Here is a 13414-nt window from a genome sequence, read left to right as displayed (position 1 = left end):
GTGTCCCCTGGAGCTGGAGTTACAGGTGGTTTGTGAGCCACTGTGTGGATGCTGGAAATTGAAACCAGATCCTCTGGGAAAAAACAGCCAGTGCTCTTAATCACTGAGCCATCTCTCCAGCCCTTGACCGTTTTTTTGTTTGTTTGTTTGTTTGTTTAATAGTATGTTCTACTGGTGATAATTCCCAAAACTTGTTTTGTGTGTAAAAGCCTATAATTTCACCTTCATCTGAAGAGATCTTTTCCAAGTTTAGAATTCTAGATTACTTCCAGATGTGGTGGTCCACACCTGCAACCCAGCACTGGGAGGAATGAGGACCAGGAACAGTGGCTGTGGTGATGCACACCTGTAGTTGTAGCAGCTTGAGGAACAAGAACCTAAAAGGATCCTATACTGCAGATTTTCTTTCTATTGTTGTTGATACTTTTTGGTTATGTAACCCAGGCTGGCCTGGAAACTCCTGCCTTAGTTTTCCGGGTACTTCAGTTACAGGTGTGCTCTCCACACTGGCTGTATTTTCATCTGTGCTGCGTTAGAACAGTGGAGTTCTCTGTGTCCAGGCCGTCTTCCATTTATCACTGATTTTCAGTAGTGTGATGATGTACTGTGGTGAGGTTGGCCTTTTGTTTACCTTGTCCTCCTTCGTTGTGGCTCACCTTGATCTTTGTGGAGACGGAACAAAGTCTGACGGTGCTAGCCTCACATCTGTGGCCGTGTTGTCAGCCTCTGGAATGCTGGGATTGTAAGCCTTCCCCTTACTTCAGGAGGGCAGATTCAGAGAAGTCCACACTGTGGACTGGTGAGGGCCTCCTACCTTCTGATATCTCTGCCGCAGGCTTTGCTTAGTGAGCAAGTCACAACAAGCTCTGGGCATCATTCAGCTCCAAGCTCCCTGATTGTTCTTTGTTCAGCCTCTCAGAGTTTCCAGCATGGCCAGAGACCCAGCAGGATCCACCCTGGCCACCTCTCTGTGTGTGAACTCCTTTCTCCTCCTTTGCTTTTAAAGGACTATGCCTAGAAGTAAAAGCCCCAAGTATTTCTTTTTTCTTTTATTTATGTTCTTTCGAGATAGGGTTTCCTGTGCAGTCCTGGCTGTCCTGGAACTCGTTTCTCAGATCAGGCTGGCCTCGAACTCACAGAGATCTGCCAGCCTCTCCTCCCTGTGCTGGATTAAAGGCGTTGCTCTTTCGAGCATTTTCCTCCTCCTACAGCTGTGCAGTGGCTGCAGTTCCTGCTGAGCTGCACTTGGGAGATGTTTGCCAAGTGACACATACTGAGTCGCTTTGTTAGAAGTCCCACAAGAGTCACACTCTTTAGTCTCGGGTCACCTTCACTGGAACGGTTTTCAACTTTGGGATGCTCTGAGTCCCCAGTGGCAGGTATACTTTTCTGAAAATCCCATTTTTCAGGAAAGTGTAAACTTTATCATTGGAAACATAAAGTGACGACATGCTTTACTTTGTCCATTTTTGAGAAAATATCTGTAAAATACTTGAAGCTAAATAGCTTATCTGTTAGTTTTATTTGTGTCTTGAGACAGGGTCTCACTGTAGCTCCAGCTCTTCTGGAACTCACTGTGTAGGACAGGGTAACCTCAAATTCATAGAGATCTGGCGGCTGCTGCTTCTGTGTGCTGGGACTAATGGCGAGCACCACTAAGTCTGCCGGTGCTTTGTAAAAATAAGTGAGTTTTCTTGAAGAGAGCAGCTAGCTGGGGCTGGAGAAATGACTGTGTGGGCACGGTGGGTAAGAGTGTTTGCCTGCAAGCAGGAGACGCACCCAATGAAAAGCTGGGCATGGCCGCCTGTGCCTGGGACCCCGGTGTCAGCAGGTGGGAATAGAAGGATCCCAGGAGCTCATTGACCAACCAGCCTAACCAATCTTAAAAGAGATGAGGTAGCTCAGTAAGGCCTCTTACTGCCCAACCCATGGACCCAGGTTTGATACCCAGAACCCATGCAGTGGAAAGCCTTACAGAACCAACTCCTCCTGCAGGTTACCTGGCCTACACACACACACACACACACACACACACACACACACACACACACACACACACACACACACTCAAATATTGAAAGTAAAGGCAGCTAGTCAGCCTCTAGTGTACTCGTACAGATTTCCCCAGAGATGACTGACATGGTTTGGAATAATGTCAGGAACAAAGCATTCTTGCCATTTTGTGATGGGGAAGGTGGAAAATGCTGATGGAAGGAATTAGGGAAATTAATCATTTGGCTGCCTCCCCGGGGCACTCACTGTTTTCATTGGTAGCCTCCCATGGAGGAACCTTTGCAGATTGACTGAAGTACCTGCTTTTGTCTTTAGAGAAGCTATTGCAGTTGCCAAGGCTCGGCTGCGCCCTGAAGACCCTGTCCTGAAGGACCTGTACCTCAGCTGGGGGTCCATCCTGGAGAGAGATGGCCACTACGCAATCGCAGCCAAGTGGTAAGCAGAGAGGCTGATTTAGTATGTGCTTGGAGCACGACAGAATGGAAGAGCTCAGTGTAGAAATGGGTACAGCGACCGGAAGTGTAAAAAGAAAGGAAGATTCAGCCCAGCCGCATGCTCCACAGTTACCTGATTTGGCACAGGCAGTCAGTCGATCTCAGGGGCAGACTTGAAGGTTACACCTGTCTCCATTGATGAGATAAGCAGAATGTGGGAGTGGGTCCTCTGTGTGGGTCAGTCAGCACTGTGGAGGTTCAGCTCGGTGTACAACCCAGCAGCATGTGGCCATCCCGACCTCGGCCTCCACAGAGACCCAAGAGGTGTGCGAGGGCCGCACAGCTGGTGACTGGCTTTCACTCTTGCCACAGCTACTTAGGAGCCACTTCCGCCTATGATGCAGCCAAAGTCCTGGCCAGAAAAGGAGATGCAGCCTCGCTCAGGACCGCTGCAGAGCTGGCTTCCATAGCAGGAGAAAGTGAGCTGGCTGCTTCCCTGGCTCTCAGATGTGCCCAAGAGCTGCTTCTGGTGAAGAACTGGGTGGGCGCACAGGAAGCCTTGGGGCTGCATGAAAGCTTGCAGGTCAGTCTCTGGAGCCTGGAGATGGGGGGTGTGGAGGGGCTGGGTCAAACTAACCCCCAGTAGACAAATTTCCAGTTGAGTCAGTGTCCTTTGGAAATGTCCAAAAGCCGTGGTGACTACCCTATCTCACTGAAATACTACAACTTGCTCATTACTATGTTTGGGGTAAGAGATACACCCCTGTTCAGTGATTTCTACTGCTTACAAGTTTGTGCAAACCATCTGAACAGCCACCGGTATGCCAGCGCTTGGGCAGTGCCCAGGGTTCTTAGATTAGCACTGTCTCCCTCCGGGGAGAGTGGTTAGCCTCTGACAGAAAGATCATGATAAGTAGCAGGCATGTCTGGTTTCTGGAAACTTTGTTCCTGTGGGCTAGAAATGACTCAGTGGTAGCTCATTTCCCTGGCGGGTCCCAGGTTCCATTCCCAGCACTTCAGGTGATAACGGCAGTTAATGAGGGACAAACCCTACAAGCTGTGCAAACAGCAAATTTCACTGACATGCTCGTCTTGGCGAGTTGGGAGCTTTGGCCATACTCAGACTCCCACTGCCATCACTGTTGTTTTCTGACCCGTGAGAACTGACGTGCAGTCTGTAGTCCACGCTTACCATGAATGTACTGTGCGGCCCAGGCGGCCTCAAACTCAAAATCCTGCTGTCTCAGTCTCCCTGGAGTTGGCATTCCGGGTGTGAGCCGCCTTGCCGGTTCTGACATTTCTGACATTTCTGGACTGTTTAAGCTCCTCTTTCCCTAGCACAGGAATAAGGCTGAAAAGCAGTGCCCAGCTGAGTGTTCAGAGCCCAAGGAAGATACATAGGTGGTTAGCTTCCTCAGAACTGGAAGATCGAGCCACGGGGTGCATTAGTTATAAAATGACCAAGTCCGGGCAGAGTCATTTATTGACAGCTAAGAAAAGTAGTTCTTGAGCACTTCATTTTCTCCCTGATGCAGCATCCTCAGCAAAGCAAAAAATAAAATAGTGCTGTAGCCTTTTGGTCCACACTGTGGTGAGGGGGATCATTTTGACTGGGTTTCAGATGTCCTCTAGGCTTAACTGAGGACTTCCCAGGGTGTGCCAGGTATCTTGTAGCAATGAGAAATCCAACAAATAAAGATTTTTCTAGAGCTTTTTTGCTACTTTTGTTGTTGGTGGATTCCCTGTCAGACCTGCTTAGACACGGCCTCGGCCTGCCCAGCTCCTGAGTGCCACGCTTGTCTGTTCCAACATCACTGCGCTGTCGGCAGGAGAGGGCCTGATGCTGCAGGGCTGAAGGGTGGACCTAGTGTGGCTCCCGGTAGGGATTATGGGTGTCAGTCAGGATCCTTGTTATAACCGTCGCCCAGTGGGGCGGCAGGCTCTAACGGGTGTGCGTGTCATCTACGTTTGCCTGTGTCATACCTCTGTGTTGTTGGATCCCAGGGCCAGAGACTGGTCTTCTCCCTCCTTGAGCTTCTGTGCCGGCACTTGGAGGAAAAGCAGCCCCCAGAGGTCAGAAGCCCCTCTTCCGTTTACCACCCGTGGGCCGCGGGCTCTGAAGGAACCTTGGTGCAGAGAGTGGCCAGTGTGTGGCGCAGCGCCTTCGGTGTGGACACCCCGGAGCAGTGTCGGGCCGCCTTGCGGAAGCTGCAGGATGTCAAGTACCCGTCTGCAACAAGTAACACCCCCTTCAAACAGGTGCGCCACGGCCCAGGCCTGACAGTGTGCTTCATCCCTCGGAAAATAAGTAAAACAGTTGGTATCTGAAAAAGACAGGGCAGTCCAGGCCTTGGGAAGACCCCTCAGATGAAAGCCTTGAGCTGTGTATTCATTCGGGACTCTCATTTGTTTAATTTTAAAATACAAGGAAGTTTGGGGCTGGAGAGATGGCTCATGGCTAAGAGCACTGGCTGCTCTTGGAGAAGGTTCAGTGTGCGTTATCAGCACCCATACACGTATGTAATTCCAGTTCCAGGGGATCCAGCACCCTCTTCTGGCCTTCATGGGCACCAGGCATACACATCATACACAGACATACATGTAGGCAAAATACTACATACAGCAAAGCTGAGGTCCTCCTGTCCTCCCCCGATGCTATTTCCCCCTCCCCACTCACCTGAGAGAGTCCCCGCCTGCAGGTTACCCATGCTGATGCCGAGGGGTCAAGCTGACGGACGGTAACTACTGTGTTCATCTTGGGAATATGCCTCCGTTTGTCTGCTTTTTAAATTTTTAAATGAAAAGATTTTACTTTTGAGGAAGGAGACTTCCTCAAATGGTATACAAAATGGAAAGCGGGTTTGCAGTTTCTTACAAAGATAGCAGACTCCTGCCCAGCCAGTCAAGTGACCGGGTGGTTCACAACAAGAGATGAAATCAGGAGGCCACTCAAAGACCTGCATACAAATATTTGGAGATGTTTAGCCCACAACAGCCCGAAACAAACAGCCACACAAGGGAAGAATAGACCTCTGCACAGATCAGTGAGCCCCAGAAACAGGCTGAGAGTCCCAAGACCCACGAGACTGAAACTGTGACTCCGTTTACATGGATTCTAGAAAAGCCATGCGGCATAACCAGGAGCTCTGAGAGTGACGTGAGGAGGGTGACTGGGAAGGTGCTGTCAGACGGCCTTGTGTGACAAAGGTGTTCTGTGCCTTCACTCTGGTGGTGGCTGTAAACTGCTTGTCAGATGCCTCAAGCTGCTTAGTAACCTACGGGCTGGAGAGCCGGTTCAGTCAAGTAGGTGAACTGCTTTTCGTGAGGCCCTGGGTTTAATCACTAACACGGCAGTTGACACCCATGTCCCAGGATTAGGGAGGCAGAAGCAGGTAGACCCCAAGGACTTGCTGTCAAGACGATCTAGCTCGGCTGGTGAACTTCAGGTTCTGTCAGAGACCCTGTCTCAAAAGAGAAAATGGGGCCAGGTGATGGTGGTGCACACCTTTAATCCCAGCGCTCGGGAGGCAGAGGCAGGTGGATCTCTGTGAGTTCGAGGCCAGCCTGGTCTCCAAAGCGAGTTCCAGGACAGTCGAGCTACACAGAGAAACCTTGTCTCAAGAAGAAAAAAAGATAAAATGGAGTGATTGGGAAAGACAGCTGACATTGTACCTCAGACCTCCCCATGCTAAAATGAATTGGTACCAACTATTCACGTTATTTCTGTTGATTTCCTTCTTCTTCTTCTTCTCCTCCTCCTCCTCCTCCTCCTCTTCTTTTTTTTTTCTTCCGTTTTTTTCAAGACAGGGTTTCTCTGTGTAGTTTTGCACCTTTTCCTGGAACTCACTCTGTAGCCCAGGCTGGCCACAAGCTCACAGAAATCTGCCTGGCTTTGCCTCCCAAGTGCTGGGATTAAAGGCGTGCGCCACCACCGCCCGGCTGATTTCCTTATTTTTGTTTTGTTTTGAGTCTGGCCCCAAACTTCTTAGATAGCAGAGGATGACCCTGAAGTCCTGGTCCTCCTGCCTCCACTTCTCCAGTGCTAAGATTACAGGTGTGTGTCACCACACCAAGTTTATGTGAACCTGAGGACTGAACCCAAGGCCTTGTGCGTGCTAAGCAGGCCCTCAGCCAATTAAGCATAATACCTCCACCCCCCATTTTGTTTGTCTAATTATAGCTTTTTAGATCCAGAAACAAAGTAAGTTGTTTTTGTTTGCAGTCTAAAGACAGGATGTTGTATAACCCAGTCTGCCTTTGATCTCATGACCCTCCTTCCTCAGCTCCCTGGGCATGCCAGCTGCCTTCACTGTTAAGCGCAGTGGTCAGTGCATCTCCTCAGAATGCTCAGACTTTACCACCAGGCAGAGGGGGATTGATGGGTGGGAGGTAAAGGCCTTCCAGAGTAGCCGTTCTGTGTGACTGGTTTCCGGTAGTTTCTAGCTGTGGGACCAGGCTTGTCAAGTCTCTGCCAGAGGAGGGTTTTAGCAGGTGAGTGAGACTCTGGCCTCTTTCCAGCTGCTGCTGCATGTCTGCCATGACCTGACCCTGGCAATGCTGAGCCAACAGGCGGCCTCCTGGGAGGAGGCCGTGCCAGCCCTGCTGCAGGCTGTGCTTCAGAGCTACACCTCAGGGAACTTCACCCTCATGCAGGAAATCTACTCAGCCTTTCTCCCAGGCGGTAAGTGACCCCGCACACACATCGCTGCCTGGGTCCTCCCGTTACAGCACAGTATAACCACCTCCGATGGTACTGTACTGGCAGTGGCAGCGTCATTAAAAGGGGATGCGGCTGTGGCAGGAGGATCACCACAAACTCTGAGCTGCACAGGTTACAGAGAGACCAAACCAAAGCACCCGCACCGGTGTCTTACCTGCCTGCTCTCTCCTTAAAGCCCAGTTGGAGAGGGAAAGAAAACCTGCCATCCCAACATGGGGGTGGGGTGGTCTGAGCAGCAGTTCAGGGTAACCTTGGCTATGTGGTGAGTTTACAGCCTGCCTGGGCTACATAGGCCCTGTCGAACCATCACCCAAGAAGGGGGGCGGTGGTCAAGAAATGTGACTTTCCAGCAGAGCGGTGGTGGCACACGCCTTTCATCCCAGCACTCAGGAGGCAAAGGCAGGTGGATCTCTGAATTTAAGCCCAGCCTGGTCTACAGAGTGAGTTCCAGGACAGCTAAGACTATACAGAAACACTGCCTCAAAAAACTGAAAATAAATAAATAAATAAATAAATAAATAGTGAATAAATAAATAGTGAATAAATAAATAAATAAATAAATGTGGGTTTCCAAGCTGGAAAGATTAGGAAAGCTAGGCATTTCATCTTTGTGAAACAGCTCTGGCTGTCCTGGAACTCACTTGGTAGATCAGGCTGGCCTCGAACTCACAGAGATCCGCTTGCTTCTGCCTCCTGAGTGCTGGGATTAAAGGCGTGAGCCACCACACCCGGCTAGGCATTGACTGTGATTAGTCCCTACAGTTCATCTCAATTTTCAGAGCACAGTGTGCTTCATACCCTACCCCACCACATTAGTGTGGCCCTGGAGCTCTTAATGAAACAATAGTTTTCTGTCATGCTGTGAGTGATGTCACCTGTGGCAATGATTGCATTGTCCCAAGGTGGGAAAGGAAATGATGAGTTCCATTGGCTTTGGGCAGAGGATGTAATCCCAAGAGTTACATTGCTGTCCCTTCTCCTGGGGTGACCACACATGGGTGAGAAGCCAGGTTTCTCACAGATAGAGAAATGTATAACATATCCCAGGATCCTTTTCTTCTAGGCTGTGACCACCTACGAGACAAACTGGGAGACCTCTCTCTTGCCACTGCAGCTTTCAAAAGCTTAGAGGCCTTTTTTATTTATGGGCAACTGTATGAAGTCTGGTGGTCACTCTGTGGGCCTGGCCCTGAGTCCAGCATCTGGGTGGAAAGCACAGTCCCTGCGGAGCAGAGGGAGCCAGATGACAGCGCCAGTGATAAAGACACAGAGCCTGGGGCTGCTGCTCAGCCACAGTCGAGTCAGCCTCCAGGCGCAGGCCTCAGGCTCAGTGGAGAGAGTGAGCGTTTACTTAGTGCCTGCAGAGAGCTCTTCTCAGAAAGGCACGCCAGCCTCCAGAGCTCCCAGAGGACTGTTGCTGAAGTCCAAGAGACACTGGCAGAGATGATCCGCCAGCACCAAAAGAGTCAGCTCTGCAAGGCCACGGCCAACGGCCCCAACAGAGATGACCCTGGCCAGGAAGCAGAGCAGGCCGCTTCGCAACCTCAGAGCCTAAGGTAAGTTCAGGTCTGGAACCATGGTGGCCTTGTTGTCCTATAATTGTGCAGTGTAAGTGTGTGATGCCATTGACTAGGCCGTTGGGAAGCAGCAGACCCAGGTCAGTCAGCTAATTCCAGCCCTTCTGAAGCCACTCAGTGCTCCATATACCCCTACAATAGCGCTCAGACTGCCATTACAGGTGTGTGCTACTGCGTATGCTTCTAGTACCTTTCATCTTGACTACATTCCTCAGGCTAGAATCTAAGAAATACCAGTAAGTTCAGAAATCTACAGGGGTTATATTAACTTTAAAATAGTGTGGGGCTGGGGAGACATTATAATTAAGGGCACCCGCTTTTTTTGAAGACCTAAGTTCCTTTCCCAACACCTACCCAGGGGCTCACAACTACCTCTAACCTTAGGTCTAGAAGATCCAACACCCTCTTTTGACTTTCATGGGTGCCTGCACTCATGTGCATACCCACTCATAGAAACACATTCATACACATAAGTAATCTGAAAAAATGAAAAACTATATGCCTGTAATCCCAACACTCCAGAGCTGGAGGCAGGAGACTCAGAGGTGGTTCAAGGTCACATTGACTGTATGGCTACCTAGGAAATGTGGGACTGTCTCCATAGGAATTAGAAAATGGTCTGTTATAACTTAGAAATCCCAGCCACTGCTGTAGGCAGTTCAGGTTTGTTTATTTGTGTATAAGACATGATCTTTCCCTGTGGTGGCCCTTCTACCTCAGCCTTCCAAATGCTGGGATTATAGATGTGCCCAGCCAGGTTTGCTTTTAGAAAAAAAAAATGCTGTACAGCCCTGAGATGGGCTCTTACCTTTGGCTCACAAGATTCCTGTTGAGGACCTTAAGACACCGTTCCTGGCTGCCTTCCACTCCTTGGAGACCCTGGCCTGTCACACTTGTCTGCCGTCTTTCCTCTAAAGCCCCTATCTTCTGTCGTAGGTATTAGAAAAGTGGCACACCACATCTTCATAGGTGTGCGTCTCATCCCAGTTTGTTGCCTTCTCCATCTCTGAGTTGAAGTTACTTAGGCATAACTAGTGGCTGGCTTCAAGAAAGTACGGAGGATGTGACAAATGACCAGTCACTCATCCCTGGAGACACGCAAACCATGACACAGTGAAGGGCTAGGTATAGGACTGAGTAAGGAGAGTCTGTCCCCAACAAGAGGAAACCCTGGATTCTATGACCAGCATCATGGGCATGGTGGCGCATGCCTATAATCCCAGCACTGGTGGGGTAAGATGCAGGAGGATCAAGAGTTCAAGGTCATCCTCAGTTACATTGTCTAGTTCAAGGCCAGCCTATGTGAAACCCTGCCTTTAAAAATAAAATGAATCTGCCCGGCAGTGGTGGCGCACACCTTTAATCCCAGCACTTGGGAGGCAGAGGCAGGTGGATCTTTGTGAGTTCTAGGCCAGCCTGGACTACAGAGTGAGATCCAGGAAAGGCGCAAAGCTACACAGAGAAACCCTGTTTTGAAAAGTAAAAAATAAATAAATAAATAAATAAATAAATAAATAAATAAATAAATAAATAAATAAATAAATAAATAAATAATAAAATGAAGCTACAATGAAATACTGTTTCATACCCAGTGTGCTGTGACTGCTGTCAAGATTGGTGCAGCACAGCTTTAATCTTTGACCTAGGTGAGAACACTATGGGAGTTCTCGGGAATTAGAAAATGAGCTGCACTCTGAGATCCAGCCGTTCTACTCCTCAGTCAAGAGGACTGAAAGCAGGGCAGCCTGGCGTGGTTCTGCATGCCTCTAATCCCAGCACGTAGGATCCCACGTTAGCCAGTCTGGGCTACACAGCAAAATCTGTCTAAATAAATTAATGCAGGGATGATTAAATAATTGAAATCCCGCTGTTTGTGTAAGCATCTGCAGCACTGTGCATGATAGCATTGAAAATGGGAAGCAGCCCAGTATCCAAGGACAGGTGGGTAGATTAGCAGACATGGTATATTCATTCAGTGAAATACTACTCTGTGTTTCCAGTGTTGAAAAAGAAGGAAACGGTGGCCTGTACTACATTTGCTACAAGGTAGATGGCATAATGGTTCCATGAGACAGCAAGTGTGGGCTGCCAACCAGCAGAGATAGGCAAGGCAAGTTCCCGTTTCACAAGAGCTCTGGTCCTGAGCAAGTGTGGGAGTGAATGCCTTTAATTCCAGAACCAAGAAACCAGCCTGGTTTACAAAGCAAGTTCCAGGCTAGCCAGGGTCACACAGTGAGACACTGTCTCAAAAAAAAAAGAGCTGTGGTCCTGGATGGCAGTGATGATGCACAGCATGAGGAGTGGACGTATGTTTGTAGGTGGTTGAAATGGTTTTAACTATTCTTTTACCACAATCCAAACAGTGGGGGTTGGCAGGTTGTTTAGTGGGTAAAGGCATTTGCCACCAAGCCTGATGATACGAGTTTCATTCCTGAAACCTACATATGGAAGGAGGGGATCAACTCCCAAACGTCTTCTGACCTCCACATGTACACACTGTACCATGCAAGTACAGCTATGATCGCACACATGTATGTACAATAAACAAAAGGTTTTCTTTCACTGAAACATTTGGGGTAGGTGACCATATGTGACTTCAGTTTATTGTTACTCTTGCTAGCAGAGAAGAAGGGAATGCACCAGTCTCTCTCCCTGAATTAACCCGAAGGCTCACGGAGGCCAATGAGAGAATAGCTGAGTTTCCGGAGAGTGTAAAGGTAAGGGTGTTTGGAAATGCTTCACACCAACCCCTGAGGTCATCTACATCCACTGTCATTGTGTGTGCTTAAAGTTTTAGGATACAAGAGTTGGGCGGTGGCGCACGCCGTTAATCCCAGCACTCAGGAGGCAGGGGCGGGCGGATCTCTGGGTTTTAGGGCTGCCTGGTCTACAGAGTGAGTTCCAGGACAGCTAGTGGTATACAGACCAAAAAAAAAAAAAAAAAAAAAAAGGAAGAAAGCACTTGGGATGCGGTTGTCTCTGCCTAGCTGCAGTAATTTGTGACAGTGGCAGGACTGACCACACCACAGGTTTCCTGCTCGGTCTTAGGGAAAACCGAACAAGAGTTAGTTATGGTTGAGAGGGAAACCAAGTCAGATGGGAGATGGTAGCAGGTGCTAGCACTCACGGAGGAGCAGTGTGTTGGGCTGTGACTGGTACTAGGAGCAGCTGTGAGTTGATGTGGGGACACTAGGAGACTCACCCACGAGGACATGCCAGCAGACACACCAGTTTCATCCATCTGTCCTCTGCACGCCCTTGCAGACACTGCCTTGTCCTGTTGTTTTAGGCCTGGCCCTTTCCAGATGTGCTGGAGTGCTGCCTGGTCTTGCTTCACATCGGGTCCCAGTGTCCTGGCGCCGTGAACCCCGAGATGCAGCAACAGGCCCAGAAGCTCCTTCAGAAGTACGGCCACAGTAGAACTTACAGAAGACACTGCCAGACCCTGCGCACATGAACTTGCAGAGGCTGTAAAGCTGTGCCACACTACTGTGACAACTTTCTTCTCAGTCACAGCTCACCAGGCCTCCAGCCCGTCTCCAATGGAAAGATGCTGTGGTCCAACTGACAGCTGAGGGTGAAGCTTGATCCACTCACAATGGAGCCTGCCTGGTGCCCCCCAAGTGGTTTCCTGTAATGGAGCCAAAAGCCAGCAGGGTCACTCAGAACTAGCCCTCGCCAAGACTGTTGTCTCAAGCCTTACGTGGTTTCCCCAAAGAGAAGCCTTCTTCACCCCAAGTCTGTCTGTCCTAGGTGCAGCTGCCTTTATAAATCCCCACCATCGGAAGTGTCTCATTCTGTGGGAGGGGCACTTGACACGCTTCTCACTGTTGGGTCGGGGCTTCTTAATTATTTTGTTAGCTGGGCTTCCCACCTCTCAAAGAGTCAAGGAATTAGCCTCTCCCACCGTGTTGACTGGGAACACCAGGTCAACAGTGATTTTATTTGTATGGAGTTGCTTCTGTGGACAGATGGCTAAGGCTATCTGAGAACAGAGCTGATGATGTCCTCCAGGCTGTGTAGCGTGACTGATGGTGGTCAGGCAGCTCAGGAAAAATCACTCCTAGTGGTTCTTTAATCCTTTGGGGTCATAAAACCCTTTGGTTGAGGATCGACTAAAACCCAGCCTGGAGAACAGTGCATTTATTTCCTCCTTTTACATGTGCCTCCCGGGTCATTAGGCTTCACTGGACACCCTGGAACCCGCAGCACTATTTATTCCCCAGCCCTGGGCCTGCTGCTAGTTACCACACAGCCAGACAGCTCAGAGGCTGATGATGCCTCCACTGTCACTGGTTTCTAGAACAGAAAAAGCAGACATGCTCAGGTTGGGTGGGCCAAGCAGACCTTCTTCTTGCCTCTCTTGAGGTCCAATGTGAAGGCTTCATCTGTGGGCAGCAAGATATATTCCCCCCTGGAACTCAATGGGACGTGCATCTTGAGGTATTTGTGTGTGCCTAGCTTTGGAATCTAAATGCTAAACCCAAAAAAGGGAACTACTGTACCATTGTGTGAACTCTAGGAAGATGCATTGGTCTTAAAGGCAGGAGTCTTGACAAATATGAGTGGGCTTGACTACATAGAGGACTGGATAATGCCAAGCAACTTCATCTACAGAATGGGAAAAGTTGGTTCCCTCCACTTGAATAAAGAGCAGCTGGTAAACTACA

General features: G+C 49.4%; 1 protein-coding gene across 8 annotated transcripts in view; it reads left to right on the top strand.

Moving 5' to 3' along the window:
• Positions 1 to 13414, top strand: part of Gemin5 (gem nuclear organelle associated protein 5) — a 50392-nt gene extending 36978 nt beyond the window's left edge. For 5 of the 8 annotated variants that reach the window (XM_076542387.1, XM_076542388.1, XM_006984905.4 and 2 more), the window contains exons 22-28: positions 2329 to 2448; positions 2820 to 3030; positions 4452 to 4706; positions 6966 to 7128; positions 8231 to 8723; positions 11368 to 11461; positions 12034 to 13414. In XM_076542387.1, coding sequence (XP_076398502.1) covers positions 2329 to 2448; positions 2820 to 3030; positions 4452 to 4706; positions 6966 to 7128; positions 8231 to 8723; positions 11368 to 11461; positions 12034 to 12201 — 1504 coding nt within the window. In that variant the 3' untranslated portion in view covers positions 12202 to 13414. Of the gene's footprint in view, positions 1 to 2328; positions 2449 to 2819; positions 3031 to 4451; positions 4707 to 6965; positions 7129 to 8230; positions 8724 to 11364; positions 11462 to 12033 lie in introns of all 8 variants that reach the window. The other 3 variants (XM_076542385.1, XM_006984904.4, XM_016003493.3) reach the window with 1 other exon arrangement.

The sequence above is a fragment of the Peromyscus maniculatus genome, chromosome 8 (assembly GCF_049852395.1).
Source record: "Peromyscus maniculatus bairdii isolate BWxNUB_F1_BW_parent chromosome 8, HU_Pman_BW_mat_3.1, whole genome shotgun sequence".
NCBI classification, from domain to species: domain Eukaryota; kingdom Metazoa; phylum Chordata; class Mammalia; order Rodentia; family Cricetidae; genus Peromyscus; species Peromyscus maniculatus.
This window is presented reverse-complemented; position numbering and strand designations above follow the sequence as displayed.